The sequence below is a fragment of the Piliocolobus tephrosceles genome, chromosome 9, assembly GCF_002776525.5.
Source record: "Piliocolobus tephrosceles isolate RC106 chromosome 9, ASM277652v3, whole genome shotgun sequence".
NCBI lineage: Eukaryota > Metazoa > Chordata > Mammalia > Primates > Cercopithecidae > Piliocolobus > Piliocolobus tephrosceles.
Genome location: NC_045442.1, coordinates 86,882,906 through 86,909,004, shown reverse-complemented (window position 1 = coordinate 86,909,004; position 26,099 = coordinate 86,882,906). Strand labels below are relative to the sequence as shown.

At 38.2% G+C, this 26,099-nt stretch overlaps 1 protein-coding gene and 1 pseudogene across 15 annotated transcripts in view; both read right to left on the bottom strand.

Annotated features, from left to right (window-relative positions):
• Positions 1–26,099, bottom strand: part of LOC111529800 — a 712,005-nt pseudogene that overhangs the window by 300,432 nt on the left and 385,474 nt on the right. The window lies entirely within an intron of this gene.
• MARCHF8 (membrane associated ring-CH-type finger 8) overlaps positions 1–26,099 on the bottom strand; it is a 148,404-nt gene that overhangs the window by 59,525 nt on the left and 62,780 nt on the right. For 9 of the 14 annotated variants that reach the window (XR_003306642.1, XR_003306643.1, XM_023196752.2 and 6 more), the window contains one exon: positions 23,047–23,127. The exons of the other annotated variants lie outside the window; for them this stretch is intronic. Coding sequence is in view for 7 of the 9 variants with exons in the window: in XM_023196752.2 (XP_023052520.2) it covers positions 23,047–23,127 (81 nt within the window). In the remaining 2 variants the exon portion in view is untranslated. The remainder of the gene's footprint in view (positions 1–23,046; positions 23,128–26,099) is intronic. 14 annotated transcript variants of the gene reach the window in all.

Genomic DNA, 26,099 nt, shown 5'->3' with positions numbered 1-26,099 from the left:
GACCACCAGAGCGAGCACAAAAGAACCAGCAAGTAGGCAAAGGTCAGGGGCAAAACTGCAAGTTTATTTTGGTAACCTAAGGTGTGGGGAAGAAGACTGTCGGCCTCCGGCAAAGAAGGCCAGCAGAGTCCCCCCGCCCCGTGAAGCTCTCGGAGGGAGTTCCGACAGTCCCGACAGCAGTGGGGAAGCTGGGAAGTCCGTGTGGCTCAATGGCCGAGAGCGGCTTTTCTAGGAGTGGGAGGGCAATAGGCGGGGCACGGGCGTGTCGGGGGCGTTCCGCAGGTGCGACCAGGTAAGTCTTGGTCTCTTCAGATTGACGTCACCTGGCGCATGCCCAGTTGGTCTGCACCTTCCTGGGTCGCCGGCTGCATTTTCACGTGCGTGGGAAAAGTTGGGGGGGGGGGATGAAGAACCCGGAAGTGCACCATCTTGCCTCCGTTCGTCCAAACAACAATGAGATATTACTACACACCCATCAGAACGGCTAAATTTTTTTTTAAATAATGACATCACCAAATGTTGATGAGGATACAGAGAAACTAGATCACTTATATATTGCTTGCAGGGAAACAAAAAGACAGTTACCACCCTGGAAAAAATTTTGGAAGTTTCTTTAAACATTAAACATGAAATAGCTATTGCTCTCCTGAAGATTTACCTTGGAGAAATGAAAACACATGTTCACATAAAAACTTATAGGTGTCTATAGCAGCTTTGTTCAAACAAATGTCCTTCAACAGGTAAACGGTTAGAAAACTGTGGTCCATGCATACCGTGGAAAACTACTCCAGCAGTAAAAAGGAACAAACTATTGATATAAACACAAATCTGGAAGAAATCTGCAGAGAATTACACTTAATTTTTAAAAGCCAATCCCAAATGGCTACAAATTATTTCAAACAACAAAGGAGAAAGTATGGTGCTGGCAAATATTTGAAGAAATACTTGTTAAAATTTTCCCAAGTTTGGAGAAGGACATAAACCTATGCATTCAAAAAACTGAATGAACTACAAGAAACCTGTGCCCAGGCATACCATAGTCAAATTAATGAAGACAAGAAGAAATCTGGAAAGTAGAGAGAGAAAAAGGATACATTACTTACAGAGGAACAATGATTGAAATGACTGTGTCTTGCTCATCAGGAAACCCTCAAGGTCAGTAGTCAGAAGTAACATCATTTTTCAAATATTGACAAAAGAGAAGTGTTTACCCAAAATTAAATATGTGGCAAAAATATATTTCAGGAATGAAGGGAAATAAAGACAGTCACAAACATACAGTAACAAGATTAGCAACCAACAGATCTGCTTAAAAGAAATTCATCACATGGAAGGAAAATGATTACCAGAAAACAATGTGTAATATCAGCAATAAAGAAAGAGCAACAGAAAGGCTAAGTATTCAGACAAAAACAACTGACTATTCTTTTTCTCTTGATTCTTTACATTTGATGGCTGAAAGCAAATAATAATAATAATAATAATACATCCTATGAGGGGCTTTGAAAGTACGCAATGTAGAATGTAAGATAAGTATAACAGAAAGGGGGAAAGTGAAAGTTGTGGTATATTTTCCATATGAAAGTTTCTACACTGCAATTGAAGTAGCAAAATATTGATTCTAAATAGACGCTGAGATGTATTTTGTAACTCATTTTTAAAAAAGCAAAGAGACAGTCAAACTCCAAGTAGATAAACATAGCAATTAAGTGTACATAAACACTGCAATTACAAGGCACAAATGTGGAGAACTGACTTTTTAAAAAACAACCAATTTTATGTTATCTATAGGAAACTCACTTCATTGATATAGGTAGTGTAAAATAAAGGAATGGGAAAATATATACCAAGCAAACACAAATGAAAATATCCAAAAAGTAGAAACAACTCAAACGTCCATCAACACATAAATGGAGAGACAAAATGTGGTATTATCCATACAATGGAATATTATTCAGTCATTAAAAGGATATAAGTACTGATACATATAATATATGAATGAACCTTGAAAACATTATGCTATGTGAAAGAAGCCAGTAGCAAAAGATCATATATTGTATGATTCCATCTATATAAAACGTCCAAAATAGGCAAATCCACAAAGACAAAAAGTAAATTCGCAGTTGCCAAGGATTGTGTGGATGGGAGAATGGTGACTGACTGCTAATGGGTAGAGGGTTTCATTTTGGGGTGATGAAAATGTTCTGGACTGGCACAGTGGTCGCAGCTGTACAAACTTATGAATACACTAAAAATCTACTAATTGGGCACTTTAAAAGGGTGATTTAATGGTATAAAAGCTGTATCTTAACTTCTAAAAAATACTAAGATCTGGCCTGGCACAGTGGCTCACGCCTGTAATGCCAGCACTTTGGGAGGCCAAGGCGGGCAGATCACCTAAGGTTGTGAGTTCAAGACCAGCCTGACCAACATGTAGAAACCCCGTCTCTAATAAAAATACAAAATTAGGGGGCAAGGTGGCACATGCCTATAATCCAAGCTACTTGGGAGGCTGAGACAGGAGAATTGCTTGAACCCGGGAGGCAGAGGCTGTGGTGAGCCGAGATTGCACCACTGCACTCCAGCCTGGGCAACAAGAGCAAAACTCTGTCTCAAAAAAAAACTAAAATCCAAAAAATAACCTATGCTATAAACACTGTGCTATACACCTTGAGTAAATAACTCCAGTGTTTTTTCTATATAAGCTAATCAATACAGGACACCAGCTATCTAATTATAAGCCATTAGCACAAAGCTAGCAGTGGATATTGGAAATTTAAGTGAATAGACACTCAGAATCTAACAACAAAACACCATACAGTATGAATTTCATTCTTATACTGTAAACATGGTGAATAAATACAGCCAATTTTCTTTCTAGAGGGTGTTTCCTAAATTTAAACAGGATACTAATGGCTATAATCATAGTTAAGGATGTCAAGATTCATGTTCATGTATCTGGCATGTTTAAATGAAAAATACGCCAATTTGGTGAAAATACTGTCACTTTTAGTGCAAGTATTTCCTTTACTGTGTCCCTCTTCATCTTGAGTAGGGGCTTATACTGAGTGGCCAGAGATCACTAACAATTCTGACATTCTACAAAGGTGGCTCTACATTCTGCATTTCTACTTTTATAAGAGACATACATTTTGTTTTATTGCTTTTGAGCTGTTAATTATATATACAATTGAGCACTTATGCCTTCTTGCCTTTCATCAAGATCTCACTGTTCAAAAACTAAGACATATTATTAATACAGCTACTCCTGAAGAAGAAACAAGGATTGCCTACTTCACAGCCCAGGATCAAGACCTGCCTCAATGGCTCCCTCCATGGCTCAGTTTCTCCATATCACAAATTAGAGTTTCCAACACTATTCTCTCCTTTACCTTCCCCTGAAGAGCACTGAACTTCTCAGCATTGACTTTCAGGAGGATTGGGTCCTCACTCCCAGTCCTAGGGGTAGACACTATCCTAAAACAATTCCTGTGGCAAAAGACTGCCTGACTTCACTTATATCTATGAAGCCAATTTCACATATTATGGTGTGTTACTTCCAACTACCCAGTTGCTATTGCCAAATTCTGTTACAGTTAAGTTGCTATCTGTTTATTTGTTTTTAATCAATACCACAGGCTTGTAATTAATTGCCAGATGTGATCTAGTTTCTGTTTGAGCCAGAAAACTTCTGTTTCCCAGCAACATTCTACCCCTACTTTTTCCCACAGTGACTGGTTGAAGAACAGGATAACACTAGTTGCTCAAGACCAATTAGAGACATCTCCTAGAGCTACAGGTGATTCTATCCTATTCAAACCACATGGCTGTGAAATTTGGGACCTCCAACAGATTATTTCCCAATGGGGATTTGGTTTTATGGTCTGGCCATTATATAAAAATCTCTAATCTTTGTGAATGGGTTAATGGGTGAGCAACTATAGTCTGGTTTGTTAGTTTTTTCTGTTTGTCTATTTGTTCTCACCACCAATCAATTAAGAATTCATGCTCACTGGGAAGAGAGCAGCTCTTTGACATGGACTGATGAGTTTTCTAATTCTGTATTTGCCATGGCCCCAGAGTTGAAATTTCAGAATTGAAGTCATAAACTCTTTCTGCATCTGCGTGTCTGTGTAATTCAGAAAGGCTGTTGTCTTTCATTGCGTGAAGGTGCAATAATTTTCTACCTCAGAATGGGATTAACAAATTAGATTATAAAATCTATTACATTATGAAATCTCTTAAAGTAATATATTCTGATTTACTCATAGAGGTAAACAAGTACATATATAAACAGAATATTCCTAAATTTCCCAGAAAATAAGGAGGTTGAAGATCTAACACTTTCAAGAAACCAATTATTGAGCTGTGGTAAGAAATCAAGTTCACATAAAAAAAGCAAATCTTTGGAAATGGGACCAGTTTAATATTTATAGTTTAATACAAACAGTTGTATCTTTACTGATTTATCAATATTAAGTATAAGCATAGATTTTTATTCTATTTGAGTATGTCATTCATAAACCTATACAGGTTTACTGATTGAATAAACTAGAATTATTTCTACTTAATGTTTAAGATTATGGAAAAGGCAAATTTGTGTTCAACCAAACAAAATCATTATTCTGATGACCTTGTATTTCAACAGTAATTATGTCTTGCAATATATCAGCTTGAAGACAAATTTCCAAGATCTTTACGAAACTTAAAAACTTGAACTGGTATTAATTTGAATTAACTAATGAATATGCACTCAATACCAAGATCATTTCTAAGTAAGACTGAATGCTGAGACATTTATAACTAAGCATAAATTTAAGTTAATATTGTCACGTGCGTCCGTGTGAAGAGACCACCAAACAGGCTTTGTGTGAGCAATAAAGCTTTTTAATCATCTGGGTGCAGATGGACTGCGTCCAAAAAGAGAGCCAGCAAAGGGAGTTAGGGATGGGACAGTTTTATAGGATTTGGGTAGGTAGTGGAAATTTTTCACTTCTTTTGTGATTCTTCAGTTGCTTCAGGCGATCTGGATGTATACGTGCAGGCCGGCCTGGGCTCAGAGATCTGACAAATACACTTGTTTCTTACTGTTATATGCTACAAAGAGGCTGTGTCTTTGGCTTTTTTAATCAGTTAAATGTGTTCATTTTTGCCACTCTGAGACTTGTACACAATGAAAGTGTACACACACAGTTAAAGTTGTGTTAGCTCTGGATGTTAGCTCTGCCAGTTTGCTAAAACAGTGGCATGCAACAGCTCACACTTATCCATTCCCTAGTTTTCTCTGTGTAATAGAAGTTACTTTGGCTAAAAGTTATCAATAACATGTGAATGAGACTACTAGAACAATGGTGGCAGGCAGGTACAACACTGTGTGTAAGGTAGTAGGATGGGTTTTGTTTATTAAGGGAAAAAAAAAAAAAATAGTTTTGTCCTAAAACAAAAGGGCTGGTTGTTCCAGAATGAGAAAGAGGGTTGTCTCAGTCTGTTTGTATTACTATAAAGGAATACCTCAGGTTGGGTAATTTATAAAGAAAAGAGGATTATTTGGCTCATGGTTCTGCAGGCTATACAAGAAGAATGGTGCCAGGATCTGCCTCTGGAGAGACACTCAAGAAGCTTCCCATTCATGATACAGGATGTACCTCTTGTTACTAGTGATCTTAAGGAAAACAGAGATTACAAGGTGAGAGGAAGGACGAAAGGTCAAGAGAGCAAGGAAGGAGGTGTCAGGCTCTTCTTAACAACCTGATCTCACAGCAACTAAGTGAGAATTCATGCATTACCCAGAGGGCATTAAGCCATTCATGAGGGATCCGCCTCTATGACCCAAACCCCTCTCAGCAGGCCCTACCTCCAACACTGGGGATAACATTTCAACATGAAATTTGGAGGGCACAAATATCCAAACTACATCAGCTGTGAAGGACAAAATTTAAATTGATAGAGAAAGTTGTAGAAGATTTGAGAAAAGATGATTTTACTTGCCTTGGCCAAAGTTAGCTCAGTTCTGATGGGCTAATTTGTAAGATTTTATAAAAGTGCTTGTAGTTCCTGTAGTATCAAATATTACACTGATACAAAACTGGAGTTTGGTTTTCTCAGTTGAAATTAGAAAATTTTCCATGGTGAAACCCCGTCTCTACTAAAAAATACAAAAAAAAAAAAAAAAAAAAAAAAACTAGCCAGGCAAGGTGGCAGGCACCTGTAGTCCCAGCTACTCCGGAGGCTGAGGCAGGAGAATGCCGTAAACCCGTAAACCCAGGAGGCGGAGCTTGCAGTGGGCTGAGATCCGGCCACTGCACTCCATCCAGCCTGGGCGACAGAGCAAGATTCCGTCTCAAAAAAAAAAAAAAAAAAAAAGAAATTAGAAAACTTTCTTCAATTATTGATCCGCCCTTAGTAAGATATTGTAAGATATCTGCTGTCTAAATAACAAAGATTCTGTGTTTTACCAAAATAGTTTTTGGTGCTTTTCACATTGATTGTACAATGTCCTTGATTAAATATTTCTCACTTATGAAAGAGTCAAATGCTTTATAATCATGTAACCTTCAGTTTATTTTCAAATGTTTGGATGTCACTTTGAAATGAGTAGGCAAGTATTTCTCAGGCACCTGTGATCTGATTCCTAAGTGTTGAAATCTCCTGATAACTTTTCATTTATGTCTTTACAAATTCAAATCCTAAATGTAAAATAAAATAAATTTGAGATACTTTTGGGCCTAAAACTCTGAGATTTCTAAGAGGGCCCATGAACGATGACAAAAATTTATTCTTTCACAGTTAAAAAAAAAAAAAAAAAAGGTACTGGAAATAATTGTGTTTGTTACTACTGATGAAATTGCATGGGAGGAATTAGCAAATCAGAAGAGATCTGTCAATGCTCTCACTGTAATGATTAGTCTCTATTTATCAAAGCCCTGACACTCTGCACTGTAAAGCTGTTATCAGTCTTATGTTTTAAAATGTTAACTTCATTACAACTTCACTTTTTAAACGTGAATGCATCATCTTATGGGCCAGGGGTTTTCAATTAAGCATTCACATAATTTACTACGGAGATGGAGTTTCATTAATATACAGAAGCTTAGGACATACTCCAGACTTACTAGATCTTTTCACTTGATATTCTGGATACATTATTGGTACGTAATATCTAGGATTATTGCTATATTTCAAGATTCATTTCTCTGTAAAGTTTATGCTCATCTGCTTTTATAAATCAGATATAATGTTTATTACATCCTTTATAGAGTTCATTATTACATTTTAAATTGCCTAAAATTTTTTGATTGCCTTTATTATCTAGTCTTGCATGTGGCAGAAACCAGATTTCCTTGTCAGATACATTTTTCTCGAAATAAACTCTCATCAGATCCTTTATTTTTTGAAAATGATCAGTAAAAAATTAACTGCAGCCATTTTAAGTGTTTTTATCCACAGACACCTATTTGTTGCTGTTTTACTCTGATGCTTCCCTCAGAGCCTTTTCAATCAGCTACAGGCTAGAAGGAATCAGAACCCATGGAAAAGGACTATGCCAGGTACTTCGGGGCACAGGCTTCTAATGACATTGCTTAAACAACTTTCAGACCATACCAGTGGCCTAAGTCAGAATTTCCAGGACTTTTATGAGGAAGCCAATTGGTTGATAATACTACTAACCCCACATCCAGTGGAACAAAAATTAAGTAGATATGGCTGAATGAGCTAATGAGGGATGACTGTAGTTTTTGTCTGGAATATTGTTGATACTGTTCAAATGTATTTTCCAGACATATAACGAAGCCTTTTCTCTATAACTCATCATTGAGTAGACTGTGCTTTTGTATACTGAAATGAAACATTGTAAACATCTTATTCTCCCTGCTTGAGCCCTCCAAAGTTCAGAAACTTAATAAATATCTATTTTCGGGGCAATAAAGTTATTTGCATAGATTAAATAAGAATCTGTCCTCCTTTTTACTAGGACTTAAGTGGAAACACAGGTTTTGCAACTAAACTCACATTTGAAAATGATGCTCATTCAATCAAATATGACTAAACACTTTTAAGGAAAGTGTTCTGGAACTAAGGAACCAAGATTGACTTTACAGAGTCATGCTTACAAAGCCTTCTTTGGAAAAACTGGCTTACAGAGTTCTTAGCCTTGCAAGTGAGTAAGAAAAGCCACTTCCTGGGAGGCGCAGGAGTCTTAGGATATTTTAGGGACCTCAAGAAATGAGAAATTCTTATAAATTAAACAGGTGAAATCTGATACAGAGTTATTGGCATGGCTTCCTAGCCTTAAGATCACTAGTAACAAGAGGCTTTAAAAAATCCAATCTGGGCCGGGCGCGGTGGCTCAAGCCTATAATCCCAGCACTTTGGGAGGCCGAGACGGGTGGATCACAAGGTCAGGAGATCGAGACCATCCTGGCTAACCTGGTGAAACCCCATTTCTACTAAAAAAATACAAAAAACTAGCCAGGCAAGGTGGTGGGCGCCTGTAGTCCCAGCTACTCGGGAGGCTGAGGCAGGAGAATGGCGTAAACCTGGGAGGCAGAGCTTGCAGTGAGCTGAGATCCGGCCACTGCAGTCCAGCCTCGGCCACAGAGCAAGACTCCGTCTCAAAAAAAAAAAAAAAAAAAAAAATCCAATCTGAAATTCCTAAAGAAAACGTGCAGCACAGTAAACTTAAGAACTTTAAGGAACTTTTAACACTCTTGCTGTGCCCAGCTGAGTATCACCTGTAACCAGTGATTCTGGGGAAAGAAGACTAAACATCTCATACATGCCTGACTTGAAGCATAGGCTAGGGAGAAGACGGAATGGGAGAGAGCAGTACAGTCTCTCAAATTTTTAAACAAATTCTAACATCGGGAGATTGGAAACTAGAATTATTCAGCTTGCAGATGCTTTTAGTTTGTGCACAAAGATAAGGCCACGTGAGGACACAGAGAGAAGGCAGCTGTCTGCAGGCCAGCAAGAAAGGCCCCCCCAGAAACTGCACATTGCCAGACCCTGATCTTGGACTTTCCTACCTCCAGAACTTTGAGAAAATGAATTCCATTATTTAAGCCATGCAGTCTGTGGTATTTTCTTATGGTAGCCCAAGCAGACTAATACAGTTAGTAAAATGGATTCAGGAAAATTATGACATAATCTACATCTATCTCAAATATAAAAGCAAAAGCCAAGTCGTCTTAAGGAACAACAAAAATGGCAAGTTTTTACAAGTTCAATTTTGAAATAAAATTTAGTACATATTTGAGTCACTACAATTTTAACTCAGGAAAAAAGCAATTACATCACGGAAGTTAAGACAGGAAAATCTACTTCTTACAAAACTGTATTTCAACAAACTAAGGTAATTTATTTAAAGTAACGTCAAAATGCATCAATATTTGTCTTCAGTATAATAGTATAGTCCAAATTTATAGTAATGTGATTATCCGTTTCCACCACTTTCTTTTTTAAACATTACTGTGGCAATAACAAAGTAACAAGCAACTAGAAAATATGAGGCAACCAAGCACAAGACCATAAGAGCACCCATTTGTTCTAGGCCATTCATCTAGAGTCTCTGGATTTCAGCTTTCTCCTCTATAAAGTGGACTACATGGAAGTGGAGGGAGGAGAGGAGTAGTTAATGAAGATGACCCCTTTGGTTTCTCTGAGAGTTAAATGTCTTTGGGGAATATGTTGCCCTAGTTAGCACCACACATTGCAGCTGAAAATTCACCCCCAAAGTTATGAATAAATGGATTTGCAGTTCCCCAAGCCTTTCTGACATAGACTGATAAATGCTTTTTAAAAGTTTCATATAACATATGATTAGAATCATAATCTTTTAGTAATGTACTGAAGAATACAATCTTTTTCAAATGCTTTCTCCATTAAGTATTTTTCATTTTCATTTTCTGAATATGAAATAAGGGTTTGCTGAAAACAAAGGTCTTTGTATTCACTGCTGACTTTTCAAAAATCTTATACATTATACATTAGTAAAATGAACAAATTTCTGCCATTTTAAAATAATGTATCCAATAAATACACAAAAACCTTGAAATAATCTATGTCAATACAAGTCAGAATTCATTTGCTGTAAAAATTATAGAAATTATAACACTGCAACTACTTCATACAGTGCTATATTAGCAAGTAACCTTTCTAGAAAGACAGTTAATGGTCTTTAGTGCAGAATGCACTCATTCAGGAACACATTTATTAACCACCTACTATGAGCCAAGTACAGGTCCAGCCCCTGGGAATGGTGAGTGAATAAAACAAAGATCCCTGCTGTGGTGGAGCTTATGAAAACAGTGTAGAAAGAGACTGTCCATTTTCTCTGGTTGTCTCAGAGCTCAGAGCTTATGTGTTCAGAGGATGTTTGTTAGATTTTTAAAACTATAAATGATATATTTACTGACGAAACAGTATCTTCAATTTGGCCTGGATTCCTTAATACTTTGGCTCTTTTCATTATTTGCATGTCCCCACAGCTCAAGAACATCTCATAGCCTCAGCAAAGTTAACAGAGACGGCATCCACACAAAATCAGACAGAGGGAGCGAGTGGCAACACTGCAACGGACCTGCCAAATGAAATTACATGTCTGGCTTATACACACACGTGAGAAATAATACCACCAAACAAAACAAAGACCCTTTGTTCTGTCTTCTATGCATTTTTCCATTCTATGAGAAGCTAAAAGATCTTCCCAGAATGAATGCTCCAGCAGAAAGAATTGGAGTGACTTCTGAAAACAATACTTCCTCTAGAAAATAGCAATAGAGCCTGAAGCTGTGTTCATTCTAATTATGAACTCAGTTGTCTTTCTTGGGGTTTTACAAAGCCATAACTCCATAATTTAAGTGTGCAATATTATATCAATGAAAAAAAAATTTTACATCAAGAATAAGATGATACATTTTAAAATGTTATAATTTATATATTTAAATGCTTACTGGCTTAAGAATACTTTTCGCAATTTCAATAAATAGTTTTGTTAGAAACAAAGTATATCTTTGAAAATGAAATTAAAATTTGAAAATGAAAATGAATAAAAATAAAAATTAAAATTAAGTTTTTCTGGCTGGGAACCTCAAGAGTGAGGCATCCTTGAGCAACTCCAAGTTCTACACATCTGTTCCATAAAGCCTAATGGCATCCCTGAATCAGTGAGAAACCAGGCACAGCTGACAGGGCACGTCTCCTACCTGAAGCTTCATTTTCCAACAAGAATGCATTGGTGTGTGCTCAGTGCAGCGCTTCCCCACAGCATGGTCCCTGTGCTTGACGCCAGGGGACAGGCGCTGCCTGCACGGCAGCTGCCACCCTACAGCTGCCAGCAGTGGCACATGGCTGGCTGTCGCAGCTGGACTTGTGATGGCTTGCTGAAGCCCTCAGCATACTACTCCTGCCATCAAACTGGACTACTTCCTCCAGCTGATTTTCAAGGAACGAGGCAGTGAATGAATAATTCATGACAAGTCCATTCCAGCAACCAATTTCGCCTCTTCCTATAGTCTCTCCATAGCAATCTGCAATGTAAAGATTCTAAGACTTACTTGGCGCCATACAAGGAATGAAAGCTCAGTTTCCCGTCAATGACAGTAAATGTTACAGGATGTGTTTGCTCTTCCTGTATGCTAACCTGTCACCCAGACTTATTTGTAATATTTTTTTAATGTAGAAAAGGTAAATGATTAACCACAGATGTCTGACAGAACGAAACAAAAATGTTTTTCTCCATAAAATCCACCCTACACAATGAGTTCTGGATGCAGAAAAAGCAGCAAAATGCTTGCCCTGCGATCAGCAGGTCAGTTTTTACATTTAGCAAAAGATCGGTTCCTGCAGACCATCATCACAGGGTGGGGGAAGGGAGCTCTGCGTATCAATGCCAGGAAACAAACCACTTCAAGGGGGAATTTTCCTGGTCTCAGGCTATAAATAAATCGTTAGTCTCATTGGTATTCTTCTAGGAAGTACATGAATATTCATTTTCACCAATTTGTCCATGCTTACCTATTTCCAAATGAATCGTATAGTCAATTTTCTGCAACTTAAAATCATCGTTCCAAGACAAACTTCAACCAGAGAAGGGAAAGCCCATAATGGTTATCATCTCAGCTGCACCTGTAGGCAGCCCAATCACCTGTAATGTTCTCCACCTGTTTCTCATAGCCGTCCTTTTTTTCTCACTGCTGCAATGTTTTTCTTCTGAACTCACTGTAAACATCTCAAGCTTCTGCTGTCAGTAAGGTAATTTTTCAGCCGTAAGTATTCTGTTCCTCGCTGCTTCTAATTTATTTCTTCTGCAACAAATAAGTTCCCTAAGTGTTTTCTTGGCCTTGTATTTTCTCTTTTCATATCCTTCTGTTATTTTATCACTTCTGAACTTATGTTTTATAAACTTCTAGTTTCTACTATACTATTCCACAGTAGTTGGGAATTCTCTTTCTTTTTTGCAGGGAAATCATGATTTCTTCCAGAACAGACTCTGCAACCTTCCACACGCACTGAGCCTTTCACTGTCCTGACGTGTGTGCAGAGGCCTCGCCATGTCCCCTTCATTGCCTTCCACTTCACAAGGACATTTGATCTGGCTTGTGTGTGTGTGACGCTGTGTTGTCTAGGGGAACCCTTCCTCTTCCAGCTATCGGGAGCTGGTGCCGCATTCAAGCAGCTTTCTGCAGGCGTGCTGGGGAGAGGGCAGTTCATGGAGTGTGGTAAAGAGACAAAGGAACCAGTCTCTATTGAAAGCCCTAACTCTGCTCTCTTCTCTCAGGGATATCCTTTTCCTCAACATTCTGTAATCCCCTCAATGTCTTATGAGATTTCACGTCCACCAGAGAGCGTCTAGCCCAAGTTGTTCTTTTCCCCTCTTGAAATGACATTCCTTTTTCTCCAAATCCTGACCACCCACTCCCCTACCCATGAATGAGAGGATAAGAGGGCCTATCACCTGAGGCTCACAACGTGTCCCTTCTTCCACTTCCTGTTCTCTAAAGAGACTTATTTCCTTGATGTTCTCTTCTGCCCTGCATTCTGCTAATTCCCAGTTTCCTGATGAAGATAATCAGCTCCAAAGTTGATCACTATTCTTGTCTTCTCTACTTCCTTCCCAGCCTAGACACAGGAGATCACTACAACAGTGATCTCCAGTGTGTTTCACTTTGTTAATTTTTTTTTGTAGAGACAAGGTATTGTTATGTTGCCCAGGCTGGTCTCAAACTCCTGGCCTCAAGGGATCTTCCTACCTCAGCCTCCCAAAATGGTAGGATTATAGGTGTGAGCCACCGTGCCTGGCTCAAACTGATTAAGAATCAAGTGTGGGCCAGGCACGATGGCTCAGGCCTGTAATCCCAGCACTTTGGGGGACCAAGGAGGGTGGATCACCTGAGGTCAGGAGTTCAAGACCAGCCTTGCCAACATAGCGAAACCCCATTTCTACTAAAATTACAAAAATTAGCTGGGCATGGTGGCACACGCCTGTAATCCCAGCTACTTAGGAAGCTGACACAGGAGAATCGCTTGAACCTGGGAGGCGGAGGTTGCAATGAACTGAGATCACTCCACTGCGCTCCAGCCTAGGTAACAGAATGAGACTTTGTCTCAAAAAAAAAAAAAAAAAAAGAATCAAGTGTGGCCAAGAGTGCTCAAAAAAATCCACAGAATTAACAGTGACATAAAGATCATTTAGTCCAACCCACTCCAAAGCCTCAATCCTATAAAATGGCAGCCCCAGCTGTTTCTCTCAACACTCCCAGATAGCTCTCCAGTCACCTGCCAAGGCAGCTAAATCTATTCACTCTGCTAAGATATATATATGTATCTCCTTATTACAGCCAGGCTCATCCTTTTTGGCCTGCAGTATGTATGGGAACACTGGCTTGTAAAAGCAAATTAAAAGGACAGACAGTTTGGCACAATGGTGGCAACAGTGGTGAGTAGTACAACATGAACAAGTCAAAACACAGACACCAAATTTCCCTGGAGTATCAGCTAGTTGACAGAAGAGTTGTGAATCTACTAGCACTTAACCAAGTTATTAAAAACTTTTCTTATGGACTATACACATGAACAGTTCTACCGATGTTTTAGGGCTTCCTTCCATTCCCCATCCCAAGAATAGTAATATGAATATAATGTAAAAGGAGAACCTCTTCTATAAAAAGGGCTCATATAATAGTTTGGATATTTGTCTCTACCAAATCTCATGTTGAAATCTAACTCCCAATGTTGGAGGTGTGGCCTGGTGGGAGGTGACTGGATCATGCGGGCTGATCCCTCACGAATGGTTTTTAGCACCATCCCCTTGGTGCTGTCCTCATGATACAGTGATTTCTCAGGAGATCTGGTCATTTAAGAATGTGTGGCACCTCCTCTGACCTCTTGCTGCTGCTCTCACCATGTGAGACAACACTCTCCCTCTGCCTTCTGTAAGCAGCCCAAGGCCTCACCAGAAGCTGAATAGATGCCAGTGTCATGCTTCCTGTACAGCCTACAGAACCATGAGGCAGTTAAACCTCTTCTTTATGAATTAACCAGTCTCAGGTATTTATTTACAGCAACAAGACAGCCTAACCTAAGGGCTTATAACTGCTATTACTAAAACTTCAGAAAAAAAGACTCTCGAATACAGTGCCCTTAATATTTTCTTGTATACCTTAATGAAAGTCTATATTCTTCATGTCCTCCTTAGCAGACTGATGTCTAGGTGAACAAATCTTAAATATATAACATGGGCAAGGATTTGCAATGTTTTTTCATGACAAATGGCAAACAAACATAAGGGACTGCTAGGCAATATTAATTATAAGTGATAAAGTAACCCTCCAGTTTTAAGATAATCATGATCTTAACAATCTATGTTTCTTGAATATTTTAAGTTAAAACTTAATTTTTTTGCATTATCAGGTACTTCTCCCAGAGACTAGCCTTCCTGGCAGCTAATACAAAAGGTGATGAGCGCACATCATATTCCAGGTGTCTCATAAAGAATTCTGGTTGCTCTGGCTGTCTAAGGTAAGAGGCCTGATGACTAGAGGGGCAGGCTTTCATAAGAATTACCAATGAAGGCAAGGTGATGATTATCAGGCAAGTCCTTCCAACCTTCAGAAGAACTCTGCATTGAAGTTGGACAGCCCCCCAAGTATCTGTGATTCTATGATCACAGTGCCACATCAATACAGAAAAGAGAGCTCCGATGACACAGAATGCAGTTTGCAGCTTGATGATGTGTGTATTCTCGCACTGCTGACGTTACAACCAAGACCTCAGAACTCTTAAGAAGACAACGGTATGTCCTTGAGGCAGTAGGAAAGTATCAACAACCTACCTGCCTGCAGTTCACTCATTCCCAGATTTTCCCTGCCTAGACCACTGCTCTAAAGACTCTGACATGAAGAACTTTTGCTTTCCATGATCTTCAAAAGCTGCCTCCTCAAACATTGCCTAATACTCTAGACGAGACATCCAGTTTACTCTGACCTTTACTGTACATCTGTTTGGTCCTTCCAGAATACTGGGACTTCCTCAACTCCTAACAGATTGCCCAAGGGAGCGTCCTGTGGAATAGAAATCCATTTCCACATTATCTCTGTAATGCCAATCCTGCTGATCTCAGTTTAGCAGCAAACTGTAACCCTTGGACACTGGTATGGTTCTAGAGCCCTCTTGTAACTTTCAAGAGCATTCCCAAAGCTACCAGTATCCTATCATTGTTCTAGGCCAGAATGGTTTTAATAAAGCATGTGTTATATACCAATCAAAATGACTTAGCTTTTAAACCACTGTACTTGTCAGAGAACCTAGTAACTCCTTCGTAACACTTCTTTTGTCAGTCTTACAAAATAAGTAACAAGGATCCCACCACCATAAAAGTTCTCAAAGATATGCTGGAAGGGTGTCTGCACACACAAAAAACTTCTGACAGATTTTACCAACTGCTGTCTTTTTTGATCTGCTCTTACAATGAAAATATAAAATATGTGAGTAAAAATTTAAAGTGCCATTCATAAAGGATTGAATAAATCTTCTATCAAGCATGGGTATCATGTGGATACCATCCCTTTGTTCATGAATAAGATATCCGTACAATAAGGAGTTCCTACTCTATTACATGAGAGAAACATGTAAACAACTAACAGGTATGACTATGTGGCAAAATCAAATAAATACCAAATCAGAGATATAGATATTAGTTTCTCATATCCTCCCACTACCACCCATCCAACCAAAAGGAGAACAGAAAGGAAGGAGACATAAGGGAAGGTTTGGGAAGTCAGTAAGTAGACTACTGCAATAATCTAGACCCAGGGTCAGCAAACTTTTTCTGCAAAGAGCCAGAGAGTAAATATTTTATGCTTTGAAAGTCATATTCTCTATTACACTACTCAATTCTGCCATTGTCAGATAAAAGTAGTCACAAGGAAATGAGCACGGCTCTATTCCAATAAAATTGTATTTATGAAAACTGAAATTTTGACTTCATATCATTTTCATGTATCATAAAATATTAATCTCCTGACTTTTTTCCAACCATTTAAAAATGTAAAAACCATTTTTAGCTGGCAAGTCATAAAAAACAGCAGTGGCTGGATTTGGACCATAGGCTATGATTTGCCAACCCCTGACCTACGGCTGCCTGAAATAGGGCAGTAGCACCAGGGCAGAGAGGAAGGACGGACAAAGAAAACATGTTAGAGGTGGAATCAGTAAAACTTATTGATGAGTGGGGCGTTAAGAGCAAAGACAGCAAAGGGAGCTCCCTAGTTTCTAGCCCAGGTGACTCAGAGGGAATGTCATGAACAAATAAGAGCATCAGCTCTCCTTCACCTGAGGAGGACAACAGCACCTGGAGTACACCACTCACTGCCCAGGTGATGAGAACTACGCAAACTCAGCAGCAGTGACCCAAGACTCAAATCCCACCTCCATCAGTTACCACATACCCAGCCTTTTTGATTCTCAGCTTCCAAATCAATCCATAAAGTGATCGTGACAACAACAGTAATGCCTACTTCAAAGGGTTGCAGTGAGGATTCCATTTAGTGAGTTAACATACGGAAAGTTCTTGGGACAGTGCCTGGCTCACAGTAAATGATATGTAAGTGTTAGCCATTATTCGAAATAAAAAAATTTTAATCCATAAATGTAAGTAATAGAGGCAATTTATAAATACTGTATGTTGGCCTACTTAAATACAGTAAAAAACAGTATTCACAGTAATAAACATTCTTAAGCATTTAAGCCATCTGTGAATACTTGACATAGTATATAGCATCATTTAAGCTAAATAATATCAAATTAAGTTCCTTTCATACTGGGGGAAAAAAAATCAATGCTGAAGTAGTGCTGGCCAGGATAAATTGTATAAAGGTATGTGTGGTTCAGGGCAAAGCAAAGTCAGTCTTGAGAGTTAGAATTGGACAAGGGTCTAAAATAGGTGACAAGTACAATTCCGGCCTGGGCTAGTCACCAGATTTCTGGGGGGCTCCATCAGGCACTTTTGTTATGTTCTAAGCACTTACCTAGTCTACAAATTCCATTCTGCCACATGAGGGGGCGTGAAGCAAATACCAATGTGAGCTTAAAACCTGCTGCAATTACTGTACTTCTAAAAACAAATCAGTCTGACAGCAAGAATATAATTACATTTTTTATTAGGAGATAGAAATACAAAATATTTTACAAGGATTAAATATAATTGGAATATTTCATATGATTTGATAAAAAGCATTAACTACTTTGTTGAATGATACACATTTCAACTGCAAGAAATCACAAAAATCACATATTTTTAACTTTGTTATCTGTAATATCTTGAAAAGTTGCTGTTCAAAGGTATATTGCTTTCTAATTACCCATCCTAGCAACTAAACCTGTGAACAGCTAAAAAAAAATCAACTTATCTTTAATTACGTTACATTTTTTAGAAAACTGTTTTCATCACTTGAAACTCACTCTGCTTTGCTTTTAAGGGTCTTTCCCCCAAAAGTTCTTCACTGAAGAACAATTGATGGGGAATGAAGTCACTTTTATCAATCTACCTACAACATATCTGAATCCAGAATGTGCCCAAATATCTTTGTTTTGAAGCCTATTGAATAAGACAGGAAAAGATAAATTGCCTAGGCAGGTTTATCATTATTTGATTAATCAGTAAAAAGATTACCCAAAACCAATAATTCCAAGTATTCCTTTGTTTGATGACCTGATTTTTATTCCCTAGGACAATGCAGCGCAGTAAAATTAAGGGACATAGTAAAATGTAGGGGCCTTTCCTTCTTCAGAGTGGAAAACTCGCTGCTCAGAAATGTGGGTGCATGAACAGTTTTAGGCCCAAGTGTATGCAGAAGGTAAAGATCTGAAAATGGATTCCTTAAAACTGCCCATGCTTCTGCTCCTTTTGGAAAGTCTGCCTGTGCCTCCCAGACATGGCGCAAACCAACGTTTACATAAGATGATAAAAACTTTGGAACCAGATTTAAAATTATATGAATACCTAGGAAGTGTGAGATAACTTGCCCATTGGCCTTTAAATTGTTTCATATAATTTGCTGTTTACTATTGTCTACTGCGACTCTTCCTTCAGCTCACATTTGGCAAGCATATTATTTCCCAAAACTTTTGATTTGAAAAACTTTAAATCTACAGAAAAGCTAAAAGAACAGTATAATGAATACCTGTCTGTCCTTCACCTAGAAGCATCAACTGTTATAAAATTTGCCCATTTACTTTTTCTTTCTCTGATATACATATTCTGATGCATAAAATTAACCATAATTCTATCATTATCATCTAATATATAGAAAATATTCAGCTTTCCCAGTTGTCCAAAAAACACAACTTATAGTTATTTATGTTTTCTAACAGGTTCCATCAAGGTACACATATTACACTGGTTGTCTTTTTAGTTTTTTATAATCTAAAATAGTCCTCCCACATTTTTCTGTTTTTAATGATAAACAACTTTTCAAAGCCAGGAGTTCAAAGTTCAAATTTCCCCCAAAAAACTCTTCGTATTAATTTTACAAAATAATATTTTCAGTTTTTATCAAAGTTTTGTTGGTAAAAGACGCTAGCCTTGTGACTGTTAGATTTGGCGTGACAACTCTCAGTGGATTGGTGTGGGAGGGCCACTGAGGCCAGAAGGACACTACCTGGGAGTGGACACACTGTGAGAGTAACCACAAAGTAACCATTTCATCTCCACCACTTTCCAGAAAATAAGCAGACTCCTCCAAGTTCAATAAGAACCCGAGGTCACACTGCTAATTAGGTGGAAAGACCTTTCCTCTCAGGGAACAGACATCTACACACCTTGGTTAACAATCCTGGGGTATAATACAAATCAATTGACCACATCTTTCCCAATGTGGGTATATGACTCTGCTTAGAAGTGCTAATTATGTACACAGCTAGTAATACATAAACACTACACCTTAATCAGCCTAAGCCTAACTCAAAACCAAAGCCCTGAGGCAAAAGATGCTATTAAGATGTCCTTGTAACTCAACCACTGTTCACGTATTACCTGAACAGTGTGAATCCAACAGCAGTCCCCTACTCTGCTTTTAAAAAAACAGGCTTCTGAAATGTGGTAAATTGAGTTCTTCAGAAACAAACATGAAAAACACACAAATTCAGCATTAGGATGACTGGATGAAAGGGATGACAGTTCATTCCCTATGCAAAAGTGGTATGGAAGATATGAAACATTCCAAGCCAGGTGTGATGGCTCGTGTCTATAATCCCAACAGTTGGCCTCCCAAGTGAGCTATAATTGCACCCCCGCACTTCAACTTGGGCAACAGAATGAGACCCCTGTCTCTTAAATAAAACACAGAATTATTTGATGCACAAATGAATGAAAAAATATGTGTGTGCAGACCATATTCATGTGCAAGCATTTTTTTAGAGGAAACAAAACAATATGGAAAAAAATATACAGTCAGGTGACCATGAATATGAATAAGGCATTTATCTTTGGAGCTGTTTTATTCATGTGTAAAATAAGGAAGTCATCTCAATAACATCACATACCGAAAGCCGTTAACAATGATTACAGGATACTAGGACTATAGTATTACTTACTGCAATCTCTGCATTAATAAATAAATTAGGGGCCCAGTAGGGTGGTTCACACCTATAATCCCAACACTTTGGACGCCAAGGTGGGAGGGTGGCTGGAGGCCAGGAGTTTGAGGCCAGCCTTGGCAACATAGCAAGATCTCATCTCTTCAAAATAAAAAATTTAGCCAGGCGTGATGGCGTATGCCTATAGTCCCAGCTATTCAGGAGGCTAGGATGGGAGGATCACTTGAGCCCAGCAGTTCAAGGCTGCAGTGAGCTATGATCATCCACTGCACTCCAGCCTGTGAGAGTAAGACCCGGTCTCTAAACTAAATAAAAAAAAAGAGTGAAAAATAAATAAATATATTTGAGTGGTTTTCTTATTTTCAAGTTACTGATAGAAAACGTGAAAAATTATCTGCCATCTAGCTGTCCAATTCACACAGGACAGCTACAAGACAGTAGTGACAACCAAGAAATTACAATCATCAAGTCCTACAGTGATATCTAGACAAACGTATTCATACACTACCTTGACTCAACTTATATGCAACGTACTGAAACCAACTGCAAATGCTTCACTTACCACATAACCAGACAAGACTCTTGGTTTTACCTAGATTATGTGATCTCTTAACTAGCAAACTATCACTAGACCAACATCCACAGAGGTCAGCTACAGTTATTCTGTGCATTCCTTCCATCTCTAAACTCTAAATAAATAAACAGCAAACCATTATCAGTTCTCAAGTTTTATGCTGAGATAGGTAAGCTGCTAATATATAAAATAGCTGGAATTGGTATTGTTGGTTTTTTACTAAGAATATTTAAAATTGCAGGACCTCAAAGCTGCACATAATTTTATCTGCATTTAAGCTTCAAAAATCTACATATGCAAAAGAAAATGTAGATGTAGCCGCTCAAATGGGTCAACTTGAATTTAATGTTTTATAATAGCATGCTCTTTTTTAATCTCTAGAAAAACATCAAAACTTATCTTTATTCTCAAAGAAAACAAGCTTACAAAGCAGAAAATGATCATTTAGTAAAGAAGTCATCTTTGGTTCTTAAATGTTAAGCATCCTACAACTTTGTATACATGTTTGAGCCAACTAGGAGATACTCCCAAGGGGTTTCAGTGATAGCTGTGATTACCAAACAGGAAAGACATGCTTGGAAGCAGAAGTGAAAGAATCACTCCAGGGACCAAGGAGAGGTAAACAGGTGACAAAGAAATTCTGGTTTCCAAGTATGAGAATATTAATCTCTTGTGGCCCTTGCAGGTAAGGTAGATGGATGATTCAAGAAGCAGGTAAGGTAGATGGATGATTCAAGAAGCCACGCAAATGATCTCACAGATGGTGATCCCTAACCAGACAGTAATCTGCAACAGGTTTATTTTAAAGATGCATAATCATCTCTTCATGTAAACATACTTCTATAAAAAAGCTAGAAATGGTCTAAAAGACAATAACTAGAATGTTGAGAGACTCAACTAATAATACGTGACATAAGGGATTTTTATCCTGCAGAATAAGACTAGCAATTCCTGGAAGCAAAAAGTAAAAGTGTCAGTAAGAGAAAGCTATAGACAGTTTGTTCTTATACTGGATCTCAAATCTCTGGTAGCGGGGGAAAAAAAAAAAAAGACACAAAACAACTGCCTTTGGAAGTAGGGGGTTAGCATCTGGGCTGATGCCCTAATGGTGCCCTAAAAACAAACTGGCCATGACAATACAGAGTAGGTTCAAGCATTAAACTGGGAGTTTGCCCACATGGCTCTGGAGATACTGCAACGTTAAAATTCAAGAGGTTTTCTCCAGGTTCCTTATATTAGGTTTTTATTATTTAAAAGGGAAGAATTTATCTAATAGAGAAAACAGAATAATTTTTAATAGTAAAAGTGTGGTGATTCTGTCTAAAAATACTGTTATCACTTGAACATTGTGAGGTCATTTTTTCAAAAGATGTTAGGTACAAATGAATACAGTATGATCTGTCAACACTCATGTATTTTTAGGGCAAATATGAAATGTGTTTACATGACCATCATCCTGATGCTGCATGGTAAAATCTCCTTTTAACCTTAGTAGTAGGACAACAGGGCCAAAATAGGACTGTTTATAAATATATAAAATACCACTTTTATTTTCTATGTAGCTTACTTTAAAATAAATTAATCACTGAATTACCTTCTTGCCTATCACCTTTCAGGAATCCTGGGATACAGATCATTTCTTTCAGGATCTCATTATCAAGGAGTACAGGGCAGAAAGTTGAAAAATGTGTTTTTTGGACAATCTTACAACTTGGGTTCCAGACATGTAGAAGAATTCCAGATAATTTATGTAGAGACTCCACCTTCAAGGAGGGAGAGCACAACTCCCCGCTCTTTAAAGTGGGCTATGCATAGTGACTTCCTTCCAAAGAATAAAGTACAAAAGGGGAGAAAAAGAGTAACTTTATAGTGGAGAGACCTGACAGTCACTATATCAGCCAGTGGTCAAGAAAATCAGTCACAAATCATGTTGATAGTGTACACGATTTGTTGTGATGAACTGGTACATTGTATCTATGGGCTTTCATCCCAAAACCTATAACCCTAGTCTAGTCATGAGAAAAATATCAGACAATTCCCACAGAAAGACATTCCACAAAATCCTTGATCAGTACTCTTCAAAACTGTCAAAGTAATCTAAAACAAGGAAAATCTGAGAAACTGTCATAGCCAAGAGGAGCCTAAGGAGATACAATAACAAAATGTAATATGCTACATCCTAAGATGAGATCCTAGAACAAAAAAAGTAAAAAGTTAAAAAGTAGGGAAATCTGAATAAAGTGCGGACTTTAAAACTAAAATGTATTCACATTAGTTCACTAACTGTGATGAATGCAGCACACTATTTTAAGATGTTAATAATATGAGAAACTGGAAGCTCGGTTCAAGATGGCTAACTAGATGCAGCTAGTACATACCTCTTCCATGGAAAGCGCCAAACCGGCAAGTAGATATTCACCCTTCAAATAGGTAATCCAAAACAGAACACTGGAATTCAACTGAAAAGTAACAGGAATCACTGATCACAAAGGAGAAGGAAGCAAAGCAGGTGCTCAGTCAGGATTGTTGAGAGATGGAAGAAGCTTCTAGATGCTGGGAAAGGGTAGATGAGAGACTCCCAGGGTTCCACATTCTCACCATGGACTTTTGCAATGCTAGCTGTGGGAGACCCCCTTGACCCTCACAGGTCTCCAGCCTAAGAGAGTGAGTTGCCTGGAGACTAACAGAGGCATTGCTCAAACTCATATGGAGTACACAGGCTTCTGAGCCCTGAGAAGCTGCTGCTATCAGCCAGCAAGTCAGGCTGGAAGAAAGAAGGCCAGGTACTTTTACACAACCCAAGGGCAAATGATGCCACCATCACTGCTGCTCCAGGCTGCTGTGGTACTGAGATGTAAGCAAATCACACTCCGTCCAACTGCCTACCTCCCCCACAGATGCCTACCTAGCTGCTCCTACTGAGAGGAGCCTACTCTTCCTGGTGGCAGACCCACAACACAGGATTGCTTGAGGCTAACAGTTTGAGACTAGCCTGGGCAACAAAGTGAGACTCAATCTTTGCAAAAAATTTTAAAATTAGCCAGGCCAGGTGGCATGTGCCTGTAGTTCCAGTGATTCAGAAGGCTGAGGCAGGAGGATCACTTGAGCCCAGGTCAAGTGTACAGTGAGCTATGATTGCATCACTGCACTTTAGCCTGGGTGAAAAAGTGAGACGCAGTTTAAAAAAATAAAAAGATCAAGCATAAACACTTTTGTGGCCACCTCAGCTTGCTCTTACCTGCAAGCACCACCTATTAGCCTGGAGGTCCAACTGTACAACCCAATACAAAATTTGCTGACATAAGCAAACAGCATAGGAATAAGTATATCAAAACCTCTGCCACCCTAGCTCTGCAGGAGACTATGAACCTGCTCATACACCCAGTACATTGCTACTACAACTGGCATTTGAGAAAGTCAACCCACTAAGGCTATTTATAACCAAGGAAATATTTTGCCACCTGAAAGTACACAGAATCAAAGTCAGAAGACCCTACACGACATAAATTATAGTCATATCCTCAAGGGGGGGAAATCCTGTCCAAATAAAAGTAATTTCAAAAATAAGAAAAAGATAGTTTATCCAGATGAGAAGAAACCAAATAATTCTGGACATAAGAAAAAACTGTTACAACACCCACAAAGGATCACACTAACTCTAGTAATGGATCCTAACCAAAATGAGTTCTTTGTAACAGCAGATAAATAATTCAAAATAATTGATTTTAAAGAAGTTCAATGATATCCAACAGAAAATTGAAATCCAACACAAAGAAATTTTTTAAAATTCAGGATTTTAATGAAAATTTAGCAAAGCAATAGATTTTTCTTTAAAAAGAAAAACAGAACTCCTAAAAATGAAAAATTCATTGAGGAAATTATGAAATACAGTTGAAAGCTTTAAAAATAAACTGGACCAGGCAAAAGAAAGAAACTCAGAGAGTGCAGACAGGTCTTCCAAATTAACAAAGTCAGAACAAACTAAAGAAACACGAATTTTTTAAAATGAACAAAGCCCTCAAAAAGTATGGGATTAAATAAAACATGAAAATCTATGAGTGCTAGGTATTCCTGAGAGAAAAGAAAAAGTAAAAAGTTTGGAAAACCTATTTGAGGAAATAATTGAAGGAAAACTTTCCTAGTCTTCCTACAGATTTAGACAATCACCTACAAGAGGTTAAGAGAACTCCAGGTAGATGCACTGCAAGATAGACTTCACCAAAATAATCATCAAACTATCTGAAGTCAATGTGAAGGGAAAAATCCTAAAAAAGCACCTAATCACCTATAAAGAGAATCACATCAGACTTACAGTGGACTTCTCAGCAGGAACTTTGCAGGCCAGAAGAAACTGGGGTACTATTCTCAGACTTCTTGAAGAAAAAAGCAAACAGGCAACCACAAATTTTATATCCAACTAGAATAAACTTCATAAATAAAGGAGAAATAAAAGTTTTCCTACACAAGCAAACACCAAGGGAATTTGTCATCATTAGACCAGATCTGCAAGAAACATTCAAGGGAGTTCTAAACATGGAAATGAAAGGTTAATACTTGCCATCATAAAACACACAAAAGTATAAAACTCATGGGTCTTAAAAAACAATTACATGCATGAGACTATAAAGCAACTAGATCAAATTATGACAGAAACAAAACTTCACATATCAACTTTGAATGTAAATGGATTAAATGCACCATTTAAAAGACACAGATTGGGGCCAGGCACAGTGGCTCACATCTGTAATCCCAGCACCTTGGGAGACCAAGGGGGAAGGATAACTCGAGACCAGGAGCTTAAGACCAGCCTGAACAACACAGTGACAAAGTTTTTTTTTAATTAGCTGGGCATTGTGCCACACCTGTAGTAACAGCTGCATGGGAGACTGAGGCAGAAGGATCGCTTGGCCCCATGAGTTTCCAACCTGGGCAACAGAACAAGATCCTGTCTCTTAAGAAAGAAAAAAAAAAAAAAAAAAGATATAGATCCACTAAATGGATTTTAAAACTATAATCAATCATATGCTGCTTACCAAAAAAAAAAAAAAAAAACACCTAATTTGTAAAGATACTTATCAACTCAAGGCAAAGGGGTGAAAAAAGATATACCACACAAAAAGAAACCAAAAAAGCAAGCAGGAGTAGCTATACTTACATCAGATAAAACAGACAATATAAATCAACAACAGTAATAGAAGATAAAAGAAGTAATTATATAATAATAAACAGATCAATTCAACAGGATAACAATCTTATATATGTATATACCCAACACCAGAACACCCAGATTCATAAAGCAACTACTACTAGACCTAAGAAAAGAGCTAGAAAGCAATGCAATAATAGTGGAAGATACAGGATGTTTTTCCCCTCCAAATCTCATGTTGAAAGGAGATACCCTATGTTGGAGGTGGGGCCTAGTGGGAGGTGT